This window comes from Barbus barbus, assembly GCF_936440315.1.
Source record: "Barbus barbus genome assembly, chromosome: 43".
NCBI lineage: Eukaryota > Metazoa > Chordata > Actinopteri > Cypriniformes > Cyprinidae > Barbus > Barbus barbus.
The window spans coordinates 1615896-1637423 of record NC_136721.1 but is presented as its reverse complement, the minus strand read 5'-3'; the positions used below and the strand labels follow the sequence as shown (position 1 = coordinate 1637423).

The window sequence follows — 21528 nt, the reverse complement described above, 5'->3', positions numbered from 1 at the left end:
TTTAAAAGCTTGTTAGGTGTGAAATGATTTAGTGTTGAAAAACACACTATATGAGCTCTAATCCGTAAGAATGACCTCATTTATAAGACAAAAGTGAGTATTAGAAAAGCACCAGCAGGATTTGAGATGTGCGGATACAGACCGCTGCTCTCGTGTGATCACATTCATCACATCACATACTAACAGAATGAGCTCCAGATACGGTCAAAGATGAAGAAAGCTAAACACAAAACACTCACCTCGCTCAAACAGAAATGACGCTGCACAGAGAACTGACAAATCCCACAATAATAATTTTATTTTTTGGAAATAAAAGATTCATAATCCTAATTGCCTGCCATTTAGGAGCAGAACCATGAAAGACTGTCAATCCTATACAATGAGGCAGAGCAGATGAAGTGACGGCAGACGCGAGTAGTTCCAGTTCACGAGACAGGTTTCCAACACTCTTTCAGCACAAATAAGGCTGCTTAGAAAATGTTCCTTAAGCTATATGTTCATTTCTCAAAAACAGAAAACAATCTGACATTTGGTGACAAGCTCCTTTAAAATAAAAAGCATGGTAAGAAAGGGGAGCGTTTTCTCTACATGTGTGAGAGTGACAGCTACTCCATTCATCTGAAGAGGAAGGGCATTAAAAAAGGCTTTTACAGCACACAAGCAAGGAGAACGGCCATGCTAGCAAAACAAGGGATTTTTTTCTCTATTTATTCATGTTAAATCTCAACAAATATGAACAGAGCAGTGCAATTTTTTAATTCCTTTTTTTTTTTGGAACAATCCGTAGTGTTAAAGTGTCAGGATCTTCACTTCTCTTCACACCACTGGTTCTCCTTACGGACCTGCAACAAACAACATTCTGGAGAGTTACTGACGTTAAACTAAAACTGAAAAACTTCATTCAAATCTTATGAAATAAGAATAATTCAGTTCATCTTATTTCAACATCCTGAAAAAGTACCACAGTATTTAAATAGCAGCACAACTGTTTCCAACAACGATAAATCAGTATATTATTATGATTTCTGAAGGATCACATGACGCTGAAGACTGGAGTAATGATGCTGAAAATACAGCTTTCATCACAGAAATAAACTGAAGAGCAGAAGAGACTTCTTAAAATAATACAAACAAATCTTACTGATATTAAGAGTCACTTAAAAATTACAAAAACAACAATTATTAAATCTGACAAAAAGTGTATGGTCTCTCAATGATACTAAAGTAACACGGGTCTTAAGACCATGCATGACGCAGGAGAGACAGGAAGTGAGCACTTGTTTTACCTGGGCTTCCTCTTCCTCTGTAAAATCATTTTTGATATTGAAAGTCTTTCTGATCTCCTCTGGGGTTTTGCCTTTGATCATGTTTGCAACCGTCTTGCAAGTTACATCTAGCAAGCCTTTGATGTCCAAGTAATTTGCAGCCTAAACAAAGGGAAGAGAGATGAAAGTGAGCGTGATGAGACGGTTACGCTGCGGCCATCGTGTGGCGAGTCAACGCACTGCTGCTCGGACATGTGCAAACACTCAACTCACCACATAAGAATAAACAGCACAAGAGACCCATTCACAATAAAGCCTTTCAGAGATGTCCCAAGTTGAGAAGAGAACTTGATTACAAATGCTTCAAAGCAATTTGAGGTTGGTTTTCCCAGTGAATACTGACATTTGACAGATATATCAATATTAGTAAGTCAGAAACTGATATTATTTCATTGAAATCCTGCACATAATGGGAGATAAATGTTAGAAGCTCCATACATTTACAGGAAAGCCATTCTTAGCACGGCCATCCTTCTGCCTTAAACCTGCGGACAAGCGGCCGGTTGTCGTTTTAAAATTCATACATTTAGTCCTTTTCGTTGTGCACATAATGCATGTTCATACACCTAAATGTGTTTTCATAGACTGCAATTTGCACACTGTTAGAAGGACATGGAATAACATTCACACATTCCTGAGGGCGAATGCATTCTTAATACCAGGTGGAAACAACCATAATTACACTGACTGCTACGATTGCACAACACACATCCATAATAAGGCTTAGTGTGATTATGAAATCACAAGGCTGAGATTTAATGAAATAAGTGCTAGTTTCTGAGTGATTCACACGTCAGCAGCTCATGATCCGGTGATTTCAGCGTCTCAGTTCAATGTAAATGATCCCGAGTCGCTTTAACATGCATTTGGAAACTAAACATGTAGCAAACTTCTAATGAGAGGCGCTTATCAATGAAAGACAAGCTTTAAGGGCTCCTGCGGTTTACTGTCAAAATAAAAAAAATTAAGAAATTAAGACAAAAACTATTTTTTCAGTTGTAATGTAAAAAATTACTATCAGACATGTACAATTTAAAATTGATGATTTATTTGTTTTTATTGTATTTATTTTACGTTCGAAATAAAATCACAAATGCAAATGCAATTATTGTTATTTCCTTAAATACTCTTTTTACAGATATCATAATATTTATTTTGTTTCTCATTATTATTTAGATATACAGCAGCTCACAAGGCTTCTGAACAGAGCCAAAGCATGTACTCTCTCTACTGAAGTGATCCATATAGTAATTACTGCTGAGAAGATGACAATGCTTATTCTTATTGTAAAATGACTGCTAAATAAATTTGATTAACTATGAAATTTATTTTCATTTTATTTCCAGGTGCATCCTGACATTTTGGTTTCCATTTTGACCCAAAGTATTAATTTTGGTGCATCACTGATTATGAGAGCTTTCATAAATGTTCAACCGTGGGGTTATTTTGCAGAAGCTCAAGAACCAGAAGGCACTCTCTATGTTCTTTTAGCTTCTCAACTGGTTTTGCTTCATTTAATGCAGGGCGCCGCATTTGTTTATCCTACAATTTCAAGCACTCAATTGGTCTTAAAAACCAACAGGATGCATTTTGCTTTATTTTCCCTCCATGAAATCAGATCTGCCACTCAGTTCTGTACCATACAGCACCATTTCAACGAACGCTGGCAGTCAAAGCACAAGCAGTTTTACAAACCAGAATGAGTTCGAAGAGGGTGCCCTGGTCTACTTTGAGGAACTCCTGGTCCCACACGGGGATGTCATCCGTTCTTTTCTCTTTATTCTCATCATCTTCAGGGGGAGGAGGGTCGTCTTTATGGTGGGTGCACCACTGAATCACCTGTGGGCATATTAAACACACTGTAAGGCTCAGCCCCATTTCATATTTATTTTAAAAAAACAACTAATATGCACAATATATAAATTATTTTGCATAACTGAGAAAAATGTGCAATGAGGAACAAAACCCAGTCACATTACAGTAATGAGAACTGGCATGAAAATAATGTTATAATGCACTTTGATACAGAAACCATTGCTGAATATTCATAAACAGTAGGCTTGCTGCGATAGACAGTTTTGGCGGTAGGGTTGGGTATCGAAAACCGGATCCAAATTTCCAAGAACCGGGTATTCGATAAGACACGTGCATTTCGATTCTGCGTTCACATTTTAATGTGATTTAAAACGATTAAAGTGCGGGAACGGAAAGACATTGTGCCCTGTTTGCACGCAGCACACACGTTTGAAGCGCGAGCACCGAGAACAGAGGATAGAGAACAGCGGTCTATTATATCTACAGGTGCGAGTTCCCAGCCTGTGTCCGTTCTCAAACCGTTCCGTGAATTTCCACTGCAGAAAAAGCCTTCTTTCATATTTATCAACCAGTATGCAGAAAACTACATCAGTATATCATCATAAACACAGCCGTTTTTTTGTCTTAAGTGAACGTAAACTGATAAAAAAAAACGCACGAGTAACGTTACAGTATTTTTAGATCTGCGTGCATTCGGTGTTAAAGAGACAGCAGCTTAATAAATGCACTGCCTATCAATTAATCAAAGAACAAAAGAAAATCTTGACTGAATATATTTAATAATCTATATTTATTGCAGTGTTTTTAAACTTTATTGTTTCTGTACCTGATATTTGGTCAAGTTGTATTTATGCTATTGCTAATTGATTAGTTGGTTCCTATTTTATTACTTGTCTTTAACACTTTAATATTTGAAATGTATAGTCTAGTTTTTGCTGTGGTATTTGTTAAAACCATAGGTAAAAGTTCCTCTTGTAAGTCTAAGTGTTCTGTAGGCTGCTGATGTTTGCTCATGTTATTCAGCTGCAACAGAATGCTTTGTAAAAAAAAAACAATAAAAGTTTGACATTTGTTTTTAATTGGATTTTTTTATGTTATTAGAATCGATAAGAATCAGAATCGATAAAATTCAGATGATACCCAACCCTAGTTGGTGGTGATGCTGTCGTTTTGATTTTTTTTATAGTAATAAAAATCATAAAGTTCAGCTAGAGAACAGACACTACAATTAAAAACCGAACACTGCTGCTCAACGCGTCGCATCCCAGATCAGATTTCATGCATCACCTGAGGAGGAAGAGTGAGGCGAGACAGACAAGACTACAGCGGATGATTTAGTTTCCAAACTAAATGCAAAAGCACCTGTTTGGCAATATTTTGGATTTTGAAAAGCCTGTTGACATTTGCTTTTTATCTTAGGTGACTTTGGAAGTTTTTTAAACATTCGTTTCTTATTTAATTGGTTCCACAATGTTTGCTGATTTTTATTTTATTTGACATAAAGGTGTATGCCGTGCCTCCAATCTTTCTTATTCGCTTTGGTAATAAACGCTCTACGTTTCTTATTTATTTGGTTCCACAGTGTTTGCTGATTTTCAGTTTTGTAGACCCATTTAAACTTTGTGTAAGTAGCATAGCCTATAGCATGGTGTATTTTTATTCGTTTTGTTAATAAAACTTCTATTTATATATAGGCTAAGTGAGTTTGGCTTTGTATTTTGTTTGCTTGAATTGCATTCAAGCAATTGATGCTGACTTGACACTAGTTTGAAAGTGAAAGTAAAATGAGCACAGCGGTTTTAAAAGTGAATGAAAGCCAGAAAAAGAGGGAAAACTCAAATGATCAATTGCTTTACGCCGACTTGCCGCTAACTTGAAAGGGGAAAGTAAAAAGCGCACCCAGCTATTTAAAAGTGAAGGAAAGCGAGAAAAAGAGGAACCAAATTATTAAAGAAAGCCAAAATATTAAACCTCATGAGTGTATATTTAATTAATAATATAGTCAAAATGACAATTTTCACCTGAGATTTGGAGCCAGATTACAGGGGGGTAAAAATGACCTCAGAAAAACGTCAGGATCATAATGTTATTTTTACACAAAGATTGGTAGGTCTATTAGTATAACAGACCTGTAACCCAAGAAGTATTGAAGATATCTCAATGCTCTTTTAGATTTTGGGTTTTAACAAGCTTTCCTTTCAGCATCTTCATTTTTAAGGCCCTATATGGCTCATCTAAATATCTGGCATCCAAATATGTCTCCAAGAGTAAATTGTTAAAGTGAACACATTGTCAGTGGTCAAAAACAAAATGTGGGCCACTTTGTATACACCTGATACTTACTGTATTTAAAAAAAACAATGTCTGAAGAATAAATAATGCTGGAACTAGAATTGTAGCTCGTCTGTCAAATGGTGAACGGTCACCATTGCAACAATGCAACAAAGATTTTATTAATAGACCTTCTAATCTCTCTGTAAAAATAATGATGCTGCCATCTTTAAGTAATTTTTACCCTGTAATTTGGTTCTGAAGATGGTCATTTTGACCCCCGTCTACAAAAACAGTGGATTACTCAGTAAATATACATCAATGACATTTAATATCTTGAAAATCTGAGATCTCTGGTTGAGTTGTTATGTAATGACCCATTTATTATCATCTTGGGGTAAAATCAGGCCTAGATACGTTCGGGGGAGTCACCCACCTATCTATCTATCTATCTATCTATCTATCTATCTATCTATCTATCCCAGAGTACCATCTATATACTAACATCATGTGAAACTCCCAATTAAACATGACAGCAATGTACAAGTCTGACCTTCTTCAGAATGGCTGCGTTTACATTGGGTAGAGGAACCGGATCATCATCTCCTTCATCATCCATCCCCAGATCTGAGCAGAAGAGAGCTGTGATTACACACCACACACACACACACACACACACACGTGTGTGAACATATCTCAGTTCAGCTTACCTTCAAGCATGGTTTTTATAGTCACAGACTGCTTGGCGATTTCAACATCCACCTCAAACATCTCTCCATCAGAGCTCTGCAGTTTAATAGTCGGCATCTACATGAACAATAATACACAATAACAGCACATTATTTCAGAATACGAGTCAGTCAAGAGCTAATGACTCATGCTAGCTGTGTTAGCTCACATTCTCCAGCACTACAAGACTGAGCTAAACTACAGATATACACATAAATATTACACATGAATAAAAGACGGCCATATAATGGAAGAGTGAAAAACAAGAAATCCGCTAACGTTACAGTCGAAGCATCCAGAGCACTTCTCCAGAACATTCATAAATCGCACCTAAAAACATCGAAGTATTAAGACTACCACTGTCCCACAGTGTTTCATTCAACGAGCTTTTAATATGATTTAAAAACATCACAGAGACACAGAGCACGGGCTGTTTGTGATGCTAAGCTAACGTTAGCCGCGCGCCTACAGGCCTCTCTTAGCAACCGCTGCATTCATCATGTCAACCGGGATAAACTTCATCATTTCACACAATATTGCGTCTCTTCGCTGTCAAAATATAACATATGACTCGCTAATGTGGCAGATTTGGTCCCGTTCTTACCGTGACTGAGAGCGGCGAAAGTATGAAGCTGACCGTCAACAAGGCCTGAATGAGACTGAGCTCAGCGTGCCGCGCATGCGCAGACTAAACCTCATCACTAGGCCTGACCTTTGCTACTGACATGCAACGGAATTACGTAATTTAATTACAAAATAAATTTAATTAGTTACAGTTACTAAGAAAAAATGTGACATTAATTTACAGTTACTTATGAAAATGTTAATCTGAGTTTTAATCTGAAATCTGAATTTTTCTCACACACACACACTTAATTAGCTTCTTTCATAAATTGCAGTGACTGCTCTAAAATATGACACACCAATGTTTCAGGAGTTTATGACACAAAATAGGACACATGCTTATTCCATAACTGTTTTATTTCCTATTTGGGTTTATAACTATTATGATTTATTTTCTAAGATTAGGCCTAATATTGTTATTAGATTTTGTGGTGCTGTGCTTTAAATGAAATGATTATAATCTTAATTCAAGGGATGGAGGATTGTGGAAGTCTGACAGTAATCAGTGCTGAGTTCTACTGTAAGGTTAAACCTGTCTGCTTCAAATGTTTCAAAATGATTAACAGTTGAAAGCATTAGAAATTTAGAAAAGTAATCAAATGTAATCCGTTACATTAATAAAGTAATTGAAATAGTTACACTATTTATTACAGTTTAGGTTGGGTAATTTATAATCTATAACCGATTACATTTCCAAACTAACTTCCCAACACTGCTCAAAACCTTACAGTAGTATTCAACACTGATTACTGCCAGACTTTCACAATCCTTCATCACTTAACTAAACATTTTAATCATTTCATTTTAAAGCACAGCCACCATAAAACCAGACTCGAGCACCTCTTTTTACTTTGAGATTGTTCTGAGGTTATATATATATATACAATATATACTGTGTGTATTTATATATACATAATATACACAGCACACACACATATGTAAACAAAAACTTTTATTTTGGATGCGATTAATCGTTTGACAGCACTAATTTATTTACAACAAAATCAAAACGGCTGATGAAAGTGATGCATGAAGTACCACTGAAATACTTGCTACTATTTTCAGAGATGTGCCGCTCTTTCAAACTACATTACTTCGGTAAAACATAGGAGAAAAATAGCTTAACACACTCACACACATATATATGCATGATTTTGGGGGCAAAACAGCTCAATATTTGTATTTATTAAATTATATATTTTATTAAAAATAAATGTAAATATTCATATATTGTATTTATGTATTAAATCTTATTTTTCCTTGCTGATTTGATCATGTGTGTATCCCAGGATTAAAGGTTTAAAAGGCAATTAATATTCAGTAATTTTATGCAGACACTATCAGATAGGAACAAATTTCGAGCTGAATAATGACACTAACTTTGCAACACTCACCCTGTAATTGAACTGAATTAAACCAAGACTGAACTGAATAATGACATTATTGTCTTCTGAAACTGATGTTGAATTCTTTTCATAATTGTTGACTTTTATATATTAACACTTTCTCCTGTTTACTGCTTTGAACCTGCTTTAAAACTATTTGCATTGTATAAAGTGCCAGATAAATAAATATGGCTAGACTTTAGAGCAGTAACAGCAATAAACCTCATCAGCTCAATGCCATGAAAACAAGACTGTATAAAAGGTCTTAGATCATGCCATCTTCACAATTCTTGACTTTTAAAACTGTTTTTGTATACTTACATTTTATTTTTATGTAAAAAAAAAAAAAAAAAAAAAGTTAAACAATCCCTTGAACGCACTGTAGTTCAGTCGCTCACAGCCTCGTTTTCATTCCGGTCAAAAATGAAAAATAGGTCTATGCTTGGCTCAACTGAGGATTCAAGAACCGCACACAAATACATGAGCAAGATCCATCTTTATTCATGAACTGGTACCCTTTATACAGACACAGAACCATCATATGAAGCTATTCCAGGATTTAGACGACACCATGCCATCTTAGTCTGCCACATATCATTAGTTGGCATTTGTTGAATACGTTCGGTGTAGGAAAGATTAATCGCCAGCTTGTTGGGATATAAAAGCATCTAATCACCCGTAGAGCACGGAAAACAGGGAAATAAACTGAAGTGGACTTCGTTCTGTTGAGAAAAAGTGCAAACAGACAAAAAAAGAAAAAGAGAGAACACAAACAGGGTTCATGAAGGAGACCGTGTGTTCAGGAGGGTTTCACAGCCTGTGTTGATCTAAACAGAGGAGGACAGAAGCAGGAGCAGACGGGAATATCTGGTGCTCGTGGCGTCGGATCGGTCTGGATATGGCACACGCCTTTTGGTCCACAGACGTTTCACACTGGATCAGTTTTCTCTTTTCTATACTGTTGCCCATTCCTCTCCCCTTACTTTAAACTGAATGAGGATTATAATATCATGGCAATACGGTGCAAAGCTGAGGGATTCACAGGAAGTAGTCGGGGGTACGGCGGGTGACGTGCGGCTCTCCTCTGCGCGGCGCCGGGTCGAACTGCAGGCTGCAATCACAACACATCAGACACGTTCAGATGGATAGCGTTTAAGAATCTGCATCCATTAGCGCTGTCAAAATGACTGAAACTAAAATCAAATTTTGTACTTAAATATGATCTTAATAAATATGAAAGCTGAATAAATCTTTCCATTGATGTATGGTTTGTTATGATAGGACAATATTTGGCAGAGATACAACTATTTGAAAATCTGGAATCTGAGGGTGCAAAAAAATCTAAATATTGAGAAAATCTCCTTTAAAGTTGTTCAAATTAAGCTCTTAGCAATGCATATTACTAATCAAATTGAGTTGATACATTTACGGTAGGAAATTTACAAAATATCTTCATGGAACATGATCTTTACTTAATATCCTAATGACTTTTAGCATAAAAGAAAAATCAATCATTTTGACCCATACAGTGTATTGTTGGCTATTGCTACAAATATACCCCAGAGACTTAAGACTGCTTTTGTGCTCCAGGGTCACACATAATTAAGCTGCTTAAACAATTAGAAACAAAACAGCATCATTTAGGCTATGTATGCATCGTTTAATACATAGGACTGAAAACCAATCAGAGTACTTTTTTCATTTAAAAACATCTTCGCATTGATGTTCTCTTTTTCTGCAATATTTTGAATGAACAACGTGGGTTCAACTGGACAGGCTTAAAAAGCATTAAAATGCAGTGACCCCTACATCTTCATCTCATCTTGTGTGCCACATATAAGGCTGCCTGACACACACCTAACATTTGAATGCAACGTTTTTGCATTCGAATGTGGATTTTTATATTAAATTTGACGAATATTTGAAATTAGATTTTTTTTTGACAGCCCTAGCTTCCATCAAGCTTTTCAACTTACAAGGAGTACTTGAGGGTGTCGTCGAGCTCCATGATGGCTGCCTGATTTCCACAGCGGTAGCAGTAGTTGGGTGCGCTGAAAATCGTTACCACGTTACGATCATGGCACCAGTTGTAACCCTAGAGGAGAAAAGTGTTATGAATCACTGATATATAAGATTTTATGCGTTTTTACAGAAGTCTCTTCTGCTCATCGAGGCTGCATTTATTTGAACTGAAGACTGGAGTAATGATGCTGAAATTCAGCTTTGATCACAGAAATAAATTACACTTATATTATAATCTACTGGCATACATACACAGTATTCATCGATTGTGAACTGCTCTGAAACAGTGAGTCTGTGAACGGTGCCATGTTTTGACTTTTAAAGGGAGAGTTCACCCCAAAATTAAAATAGTCATTAATTACTCATGTCGTTCCAAACCTGTAAGACCTTTTTATATTTAATCCCCCCCCACCCAAGTTACTGTCGTCCACCATTTGTCCTTGCTACGTTTCTGGACCTGGGAACATTTCTGTTGCCTTGCTGTCTATGGGAGGGTCAGGGAGCTCTCGGATTTCATCAAAAATATCTTAATTTGTATTCTGAAGATGAACGAAGGTCTTCCAGGTTTGAAACGACATGAGTAATTAATGACAGAATTTTCATTTTGGGGTGAACTAACCCTTTAACCATGCAGCTCTCATTTATTTAATAAAATCACAGCCTTTAAGTGTAATCATAATAAGCTGTATTGTAATCTCCATCCTCAAATTGAAGGCCTCTTAAAATAAATGGTTTGTTAGACCAGTTAGAATAAGAGCTTTTATGAGCTTAACTTTCGTAAAACTGAACTTTAGACATTTTAAGAACATTCTCCAAAATACACTTTAGAGTTCACACTTCTTTTAGTCGCGAGTGAAACGCTCACACTGTCGAGATCTCAAGATGTGACCCGACTGATCTCTCAGCAAAGTAATAAACTCAAATACTTTCCACTTTGTGTCCACATATGAATTTAAGATAAAGCTGATGTGCGTCTCATTCAGCAGCGATGTTCATTTATATAACTTCAAATTAAAGAAGATTATGAGCCATCAAGAGATGTTCCCACCTCCATCACTAGCTGGTGAGCTCTAGAGACCAGCGTAAGGCCATTAGCATGGTTGAACGTCTCGGATATGTCCTGCCCAAAGGTGTAGCCTGCACCTCTAGGAGAAATACCCCAACCTCCACGGTCATCTGGGTCAGACCACAATAAATCACACATGGGTCCCTGAGGAAAACCACAGACAAAGAGAGACATTAGTGCCGTTAAGTGCATCTTTTTTTTTAGCTTTATTTTTTAATTCGACTCAAACTGCACATGTAAAACACAGCAGGGTTGCAGCTTTCCCCGTTTGCTGCTAAAGGCCATGATAGGATCATCTATGTCCAATACCTCATGAGGAACTTCCTGTAAACGATCCAGCGCTCTGATGTGATCGAGAGTGTCTATGGACGGTGACAATCCTCCATGAAGACAGAAGATCTGAAAGCAAAAAATTAGAAAAATCAACAAAAAAATTAGATGCAACCTTCACAATAGCCTTTGAAGGGTTTACTGAGGGCCCTATGATTTTGTTAATCAGTAAATCTCTTATTTTTCGGATCAAATGACTTCATGTTCTATAGAGACACAGTGGCGAGATCTAGGAGAAAGTATTTTAATATCACACACATCACACAGCTGAGCTTCAGCAGAGGGAAGATCGACATACCTGACCATCTACCAAGGCAGTTAGGGGAAGGTAATCGAAGAGGTCTGTGAAGTATTTCCAAACGTTTGCATTGCCGTATTTCCGCAAGCATTCGTCATAAAAGCCGTACACTTGTGTGATCTGTCTGCTTTCGTGGTTCCCTCGAAGTATTGTAATGCGTTCACGGTACCTTACCTACAATTTGAAGACATAACCAATGATTACCAAAAATATACAAAATAAAACTGGCCATTAACCTGCATAAAGACTGATTGGACATGTTCTGTTGTCCTTCAGACAAGATACATGTCCATTTTCCCCATTTCTCTTTTTAAAAATTGTTCTGTAAATATAATTTATTCACAAACAATATTCTCATCAAGTCAACTAAAGGTTATGCCATAAGTACTAATTATAGATTTCATTAAAAATATACAAGTTTCCAGAGACTGCTCAAAGAACACACGTGTCATTTTTCTATGTTTTTGGTTTCATATTTCATCTGTCAATGCTCCGTTGACACTGGACTTCCTGATATCGATATTTGGCATGTGTCATAAATCACATCATAACGGTGTTGCTCTGGCTGAAAGGATAACAATACAGTGAGGTGGGAGAGAGCGCTCAAACCTTATCAGATCGTACACATTGGTGGACATTTATGGAAATTAATCTTTGTCTAAATAAAGGTGACAAATATATGAGAAGGTATCAGTATTTAAATGTTTAGGCTTTTGGACTAAGAAGTTCTGTGATCACAAATAAAAGGAGGCAGACGCAACTGAACAAGTACGTTTCGTTTTTTTAGCAGTCGAATGAGCAAGAAAATAAATTACATAATAAAATAAATTACTCACGGTTCGGATCGTACTATAGATTGAGTCACGGATTGGATCAGCAAAAAACACTTAAAAAGTTTGGTTTTCATTTATTATTAAAAGCTTACTTTAAGTACTTCTACACCCCAGCAGAAACCACTAGCTCAACTAATCAAGTCAGTAATAAAACAAGAACAATTACACAAATTACAAGCATAGATGACTACAACACAGTTACAAATGAAGGCAGTAACACTAGTATTCAGGTTCAGAAATGTAATAATTAAATGTAAATCAATACAATAATGCTCACCGCATAAGTTAAATACAGATTAATCTTTGTTAAAGCTGTGGTGGTGTTTGATTAGCATAAATTATATTGATTTAAATTGATCAACCATAAATACATGGACACAATTTACAATTCATGCTAGTTTCAAGGGATCGTTCATCCAAGAATTTAAATTCTGTCATCGTTTACTCACACAGAAGATATTTTGAAAAACATTCGTAACCAAACAGTTGACTGTAGCCACTGACATCCATAGTCTGGAAAAAATACTATGGAAGTCGACCAGCAACTGTTGGGTTACAAACGTTTTTCTAAATATCTTCTTTTGTGTTTAACAGAAGAAACTTATACAGGTTTGGAACAACTCGAGGGGGGAGTGAATGATACTTTTCATTTTTGGGTGAACTATGCCTTTAATGTTTATGAAATGTAGATCAAAAGTGTAGCCCGTACCTTGAGAGCGACGAGCAGTGAGACGGTTTCCACAGAGTAATAGCCTCGGTCGACATAATCTCCCATGAACAGGTAGTTTGTGTCTGGTGACTTTCCTCCGATTCTGAAGAGCTCCATGAGATCATGAAACTGGCCGTGTACGTCTCCACACACGGTGACCGGACATCTCACTTCCTGCACATTAGACTCCTTGGTCAGGATTTCTTTAGCCTGCAGAGAAAAATAAATAAAATCTCATTATTCTAATCCTATCATCATAAAGGCCCTGATAAACACTGAAGTAAAAGGATGTTGAGCGTTTTGGTGTGCTGAATGAAATCAATCTGAAAGTTCACACAAAAATCTACCGAGGCAAAGCAGCAGACGCATGGAAAAACAGCATTATTATTATTACGACAGTCCTCGATTATGATCGTCTGAGCCACTTTCTATTCTATAAACACCTGTAACATCAGTATTACTGTGGGTTTATTTTATGAAGCCATATCAGGTTTGTTGTAACGTTTTTAAAAGCAATAGCCTAAGTGATGTGAAGCCATGGTTTACAGTGATTTTAGAACAGCTTATTGCAGTTTTCTAGTGATGTTTAATAAATCAAGCACACGAGACACACCCTCAAGTGCTTAAAAACACACACTTGTGAAATTTCATTAGCTCAACATGTCCAGGTAATTCAGTCAACAATATAGAAAACAAAAAAAACATCAACCTAGGAAGCTGCTAATTATATTTTAAATAGTCTAGTAGTTACCTTAAGTCTTTAAAGGGGTCATCGGACACAATTCATCTTTACATGTTGTTTGAACATAAATGTGTTGGCAGTGTGTGTACACATCCACCTTATAATGATAAAATTCCACCCAATGCTTTTTGTTTTTTAAATCCCCAATAATAATGATTACAGATCAGGCTGTTGCAGTTTTGCACAGGCCCCTCCCACAATTGTTGATTGACACTGGTTTTAATCACAGCTCCGCCCGGAGTGAGCTGTCATCAGTCTGCCATTGTTTCGACACAGGAGCGGTTTTAGACAATGACTCCTAAGCGATTGAGGTGTTTTGTTGGATGTAATAATGAACATAGCAGTCGTCATTTACTCCTGACATCTGAGCCGCTGAAGACTCAGAGGATTACGTTCGTTTTTGAAGGGAATGCACCTCCTGATCTACCTTAAATTAGTCTATGTTAGGGGTGTGTGATTTACAGTGTTCATGATTCAGTCTAATAAAATGCACTTAGAATGATCATTCAAGACATGGGGGAAGAAAATTTGTATATTTATACCACTTCATATAGTATCAATTTCACATGAAGAGTGCAGTTTTTTTTTTTTTTTTCAAAAACATACCATGATTACAAATGTGGTAGATTTTTTACAACAGTTCATTAAACAAAAAGTTAATTAAAGAGACTTACGTTTTAGACCATATTTCCTGTTTTTGCACAATTTCGATAAAAATATTCCCAAACCGTCACAGCACTGTTTTGCGTCTCTAAACAACATGACGGTGATTCGTTCCTGAGCTGAATCATTTAACCGTTTAAATGATTCAGTTCAATTGCAATGACTCACTTATTAACAGCGACTTGTTGCCATCTACTGGCGATTTTAATTTCATGTTTAAAGTAGTTTTTATTATTTCATTTCAAATATCAGTATTTAACCTTTTATGTTTAAAGGGGTCATAACACACACAGTTTCACCCAATCTCATGTTAATCTTGAGTACCTATAGAGTAGTACTGCATCCTCCATATCTCCAAAAAGTCTTTAATTTTATCATTAATAAAAGATACAGCCTTACGATTCTCTCCGGAAAAAGCCGAGCTCCTGGAGGCGTGCCGTGTGGGCGGAGCTGAAGAGTGGCGAGCCGATCGCCAACAAAACAGAGACATTTGACGCCGTTTCACTTACCGTCTGCAGTTCTGAATCATGCCCGGGATTTTTATAGCTGGACTGCTCCATCTTTCAGTATTAAACTATGTGGAAGTCCAGTGTCGAACTGGGCCTCGTTTATAAAATGTTCGTCAACAACGAACAACAAACTGTATCCTCCGTTCACGTAACGGTGGGTTCTTTTGGAAAGCTGAACAAGGTTATCTTTCCCTCACGACCAAAAACACAATTCTTTAGAGACATTCTTCCTGAGCGAGTCCCATGCAGTGCTGCCGAGTGAAACGCGTTGATGAGCGTGCTCTTGCCTCTCTGCAGTCGATGCATGCACAGGAGCGTTCTTCTGGAAGAAATGCACATATAAGGAGTTCCACCTTCATTTACGTCAGCAAGAACCACGATCGAAAAAAACTCCGAAACGTGTCTAAACCCGGAAGTGAGATTTTTGCCGCAGAAATACTCTGTTATACGTCCAAATTGTTTGAAACTTTGTCCATGCTTAGCATGAGAATCCAACTCTTTAACAGTGAATGCATGAATGCATGAAACAGCATTGTACCCCCCCTTTAATATATCAAAACATTATTTATGCCCATTTTCCACAAGTCGATACGATTCTTTAGGGTCTTAATGAAAAGTCTATAACTTACTTTGGTTAAAATTTCTCAATGGTAGTGTAAAAAAAACACCTTACCCTGGCAAAATCAGCTCTGTTTTCAGCATGCTGTTTTTACTCCATGTTGCTTTAAATGCTAATGAGCTCAGCTGACCCCGCCCCTCTCTTCCATGGAGAGACGAGCAGACTTTAAACTTCAGCCGCGAAACTGGCTAACTAACACATTATTAGGAAAGGAAATTTGCAAAGATTCATTACAAAAACCCTTATACTCGCTTCTTCTGTAGATAAAACTTGATCACGAATGATTCGCGTGAACAGATGCATTTAGGCAGATCGGGGTTCGGTGCATTCACTTCAAAGCGAAAGTAACGTTAATCCTCTGCGTCTTCAGCGGCTCAGATGTCGGGAGTAAATGACGACCGCTATTTTCATTATTACATTCAACAGCTCTCAGCTCACTCAGGGCGGGTCTAAGGCAAGACGGCCTTGTCAATCAACTATCGTGGGAGGGGTCTGTACAGAGCTACGTCATTCTGACAGGAATCTCAGAACAGCCTGATTTGAGGAAGTGGATTTAAAAAAAAAAAAAACACTGGGTGAATTTTTATCATTATAGGATGGATGTGTACACACCCTTCCAACACACATTTATGTCCAAACAACTTGTAAACTGAATTTTGCATCTGATGACCCATAAGTCAAAATTTTAATTTCGTTCCACAGATGAAAAGCAAATCTGCATTCGGTATAAATTCTGATCTACAGTCTAGAGTTTGAGCCAACTGGAGTTTGAATGCAATGACCTAAACAACTGTATATGAAGCCTAGCCGTCATCCTGAACGCACCCACTATTAATGAAACTCCTCTATAGACACAAACATGTTAAGAACACAATCACATCATTTAAGGTGGAATAGAAAGTGTCAAACAGTAATTGCGCTCAGCCTTGCCCATACATGCTGATGATTTATTTGGCTTTCAAGATATGAGTGACGCAAATCTGCAATCAAGCCAACGATAAACACAGTTTATAGGATTTCAAGCTGTGAGTTCAGTCTGCAAAGGTCTAAAGCATGACTCTCTAATTGGTCGGCTGATAATCTTAGAAGTCTAGAACAAACATTTAAAATGATGATTAATTAACCTATCGGTAAGCCCCTCCCATCGAACGCAGATGAGCCAATGGCACTTGAGTATAAGTTGCACAAGGAACAGAACTCAGACATCTTTAGGTTGAAGCGCCATAAGGAAGCATTGAAGAGCCGAACTCCGCATTGGTTTGATGGTGTTTATGCTACAAAAATGGAAAACCGATGTAGCTGGGGTACTTTAACACTGATTCCAGGTATCCTAAAAGAGGATAGGCAATAGAATTTATTTCATTCCATTTCCTAAACCCAAACAAAACAGAGCAAAATGTCCGTAAGCATTAAACTAATCCCATTTAAGATGAAAATGTTAATTTTCTGGTAGTCACACTCTCATTAAGTTGCAATTTTCATCTTCTCAAGCAGAACATTAATGTCATCTTGTGCTTCAGCAAGGTATCTCTAGTTAGTGAGTCAATGCTAATGTACAAATCTAAATAGCGGACTGTTCTCATATCATGTACACTGTAGGGCAAAAACACAAACGAAGGTCTATATTTCAGTGCCTCTCCATATTAAAACTTGAACAGTGTTGATCCTGCATGTTGTCATCTGCGATCGTGATGACCGTAACATGAGGCTTCTCCCGTTTGCATTGTGATCTGTAAACCCTCACCTTCCAAATTAATCGAGTTACCCACCATATTTATTTTAAAATCTTTTATATATCCCTCCATGACATATTTAATTCCCACTTTAATGGTGGTCCTTCTGTGTCCAAAATAGTTCAAGAACATCTTGTGACAGGTTTTCACACTGACAGCGGTCACTGTAAGACAACTAGCAACTGTTTGTTTGTCCGAGGAAGCAAGAGTAACTAAGGGGGGGGGCGGGGCTTACCGATAGGTCAATTGGATGTTGAGATGTGGGCGTGTGTATGCAGATGAGCTTGAAGGGGAGGAGTTTAAGAGCACAAAATGATTGGAGAAGTCCTGCAAACGTCACCAGAGAAGTCCGACGCTTCACCAGATTTTAATGAAATATACATGGTGCCCTCTAGACGCTTGCATTCTGCAAGTGAACAGCACATTGTAGTGCCATCCCAAAGAAGCACAAAATCACTTTCACTGACTTTTATCTTCATTTGACCCTCTAACTCGAGCGCTCTCTATTCTAACTATATTTTATCCATTAATTTATTTTTATATTTATTAAAAAAAAAAAAAAAACACTTGAACCTAACACTAACTATTCTATTTCTACCCGAATTACTTTTTTTTTATTATATATGAAAAAAAAAAATGAAAAAAAAAAGACTTAACTAGCATCCCCTGTTCATTTTTTCTATTCCCTGGTATTCTTTTTTTATTCATTAACTTGCGTACTGTGTTAGGCTAACTGAGACGTGTCACAGCTCTTTTGTTGAATTTGATAGCTTCTATTGTAAAAAAAGAACAGATGTCCACTAATTGAAAATACAGCTTCAGAAAGTTAATTTGTAAAACAGCACTGTTACAAGTCAATGAAGGGCAATGTTAAATAAACAAACACACAATAACAAATTAAAACACATTTATCACTCATCCCATAGTGAGATTATAAAAATAATAGATTCTATATAGTTCAATTACTTATTTTTGATTATTAAACTGTTGATTTTATCAATCCACATGATAATACCTGATTGCAAGATTAGTGTGCCACATATTGGCCCTCATTAAATGTTACATTATTAGTGCACCTAGGAGTATATTCAACAAACTCAGTTGCTGTGACTTAATAGCTATTTTTCTTTTGCTAGACAGGTTTTTTCACGAGTACTCCAGAGTGCAATCTGGACGATTGGGCGGGGTAACACGTCACTCCACCCACCCCAATTTCCATTGGTTTATAACACGCCAAACCTTATTGGTGTAGACCCGAGCATGCGCATTCCTTTGTGTACGATTTTGTAACTGATTTGGCCATATTACAGAAATATTATTGCTAACTCTAGAATCATAGGCCTGTCTTTATTATCAGTTTAGTAACCATGGTAATTTTAGTCAGATGAAGTCATGGTTTACCACTCTTGATGACAGCACCTCCGGGTTTTTCTGGCTGAATAGCACTTCATTCATATTTCCTTGAGGATCAGCACCAAGTTGGGATATTATACGCAAATGATGATACTGTATTTTAGAAGTGGACAAACACGAACATAAGGGGCAGATTTTACGTTTTAAAGCACAACCGTTTTTGTTGTCGTTTAAAGAGATGAGTTGTAGCCGTTGCTCAATGAGTCACAGACTTGTAGGTTATAAAAATGTTTCATGGCAAGCTCAACGTTTCCTTGTTTATATCATTAAATATTTGAGTCCATTGATTCGGTTACAGTTTTTAAAGGTTCCTATAGTAAATAAGTGTCCGTGCATTAGATATTAAAAATCCAATTATTTATGCATCCACACCTCATTGTGTGTGTAATCTGTGTACGGGATGAATTTAGATTCAGTTATTAACACTCGATCATTGAAGCCATATAGACCTGCTTAACCATCGAATACTAAATCACTCAGAGCTGTAAATCTGTGCAATAGCTTTACTTTTAATGAGTAAGAGAGACCTTCTTTGAGATTAATATTTTTATTTATTTAAGACTAGAATAACTACTAAAAATCTAAAATCAGTATAGGCCTAATATAGTACAGTGATTTCTGGTTATTTTTAAAGGATTGAGCCACAAAACCAGTCATTTAATTTGTGCATGTGCATACATACATATATATATATATATATATATATATAAATGTTGCAGAGAAAATATATGAACATTTCGTGTAATGTGAAAAGTGCAATACTATCTGACTTGATTTAACGTGCTATAGCATAGGACTATACCATGGCCACGAATGAAGAATTTGTCCCCCAGACTTAATTCATTAATCCTCATATTAGCTCTGTTCTGCCGCCACAAAGCGTTTGATAGGAACTTAAGCTTAACTAATTACTCATAAGTATAAAAAAAACAAAAAAAAACACATTTGCTAATTGATTCTAACTGAAATCTGACTTTATCTGTTTTTGCAAATAAACCCTTCGTATCATGTTACACTGATATTGTATCGTTATAATAATGGATACAGCACTGATTTGGGCATTCTGTCGATAACATATGAAATAAAGAAAAAACAACAACTTTAAAGTCGCCAGTAAAGACAAAAGCATCGTGGATGAATTTAGACATTAGAGTTTTAACACTGTAATGTAGATCAAAACCCTTAATTGCTCGACTATGTTAGACTTCACTTTGACTAAGTCGAAATGTTTAAATGTTAATAAGAATATGAATGTATTCGAGACCTATACAGCGCATGCGCGTAAAACATCCGCTAAGTTACGTCATCGCGCTACAGGCTGCATCAACAGCGACCGACATGGTTAAATCTTCAAGCGGCCCCCAAAATGCAACCAAATCTTTCACACATCTAAGTTACATGCACACTTTTGGACGAATGAGTAAGTTACAGGAGTATAAAAGTCCAAAGAGTGCTGGATAACAGTGCGCCGCTGTCATCAGATGATGGTCCGGCGCCATTTTAAGAGCGCGAGCGACGAGGAAGCAGCGTCGTGTTTTCAAATAAACATCTTTACTTGTAGAAACTCTCCACAACAAACATACATGTTTTTATCAGAACAGAAGATTTAGTAACCAGTCACGGTTTACCGCGGGTTCCCGTAGATCGATTAATACTGTAGCTTTCAGGCTACCGTGCCGCACAAATCACCTCAGTATTCACCACCAGTGACTTCCCTAGAGATTTACAGAAGACTAGTGTTGTGTTTGTGTCTCTAAATGAAGAACAATCGTAGTTTCCTGTGAGTGTAGGGTCCGCCATCTTGTCACTCAGCGGCTAAACCCCAAATAAAGGCAGAAGTCGATGTTGCTGCTGTATTACACACACATACCTTCTCACAGAGACTCTTGACCTGGTTTTCTGAGAGCTGTTTGCATTCATTGAGCTGTTCGATCCATAGATCGAGCTCTTTCGAAAACGCCTTTTCGTCCATGTCTGCTTTTTACTCGGTTTTCACGCTGATTTCCGCTCGAACTTCACCCAGCTTTCCACGAATATCCACCTTTTATCGAAAGATTACTTTGAGAGGTACATGTAGTCAGGGATCTTGAAATAATTAATTAAGGGAGGAAATGAGAAGCCGTCGGCCTTCAGAGTCCCACCCCGAGCCACAGTCGTTCCTCACATCAGACACCGAGAGCCGGCTCGACGCTGATTGGACGCTCACCGCTGCTGCTCCGCTCTGATTGGCCGCCCGGGGCTGTTCTAGATTTCCGATTGGTTCCCGAGTTCGTCGTTGGGCGTTTTCCTTTACGGCAATAGGATCTCATTAATACGTCACCGGTTAAATTAATGTTAATAAAAAAAACTAGCCTGTTATTTTGTAATGATGCATCATCATTTTCTATTTATAATTCTTGATACATATTACATTCATAATTGGTCAGTGAAGAAACTAGAAGA

General features: G+C 37.1%; 2 protein-coding genes across 2 annotated transcripts; both read right to left on the bottom strand.

Moving 5' to 3' along the window:
* Nucleotides 1-273: 273 nt before the first annotated feature.
* LOC306862595 (S-phase kinase-associated protein 1) lies at nt 274-6849 on the bottom strand. The gene is made up of 6 exons (XM_079405486.1): nt 6745-6849; nt 6122-6218; nt 5965-6038; nt 3021-3164; nt 1287-1427; nt 274-842 (listed from the first exon to the last, which is right to left on the bottom strand). Exons 2-6 carry the CDS (start codon nt 6216-6218, stop codon nt 807-809), a joined length of 492 nt encoding a protein of 163 aa, XP_079261612.1. The 5' UTR covers nt 6745-6849; the 3' UTR covers nt 274-806.
* A 1779-nt stretch (nt 6850-8628) lies between these two features.
* On the bottom strand, nt 8629-21282 carry LOC306862653 (serine/threonine-protein phosphatase 2A catalytic subunit alpha isoform). Its single transcript, XM_079405566.1, has 7 exons — nt 20957-21282; nt 13408-13617; nt 11866-12039; nt 11547-11636; nt 11220-11381; nt 10126-10244; nt 8629-9260 (listed from the first exon to the last, which is right to left on the bottom strand). The coding sequence occupies exons 1-7, from the start codon at nt 21056-21058 to the stop codon at nt 9188-9190; spliced, it is 930 nt and encodes a 309-aa protein (XP_079261692.1). The 5' UTR covers nt 21059-21282; the 3' UTR covers nt 8629-9187.
* Nucleotides 21283-21528: the final 246 nt, after the last annotated feature.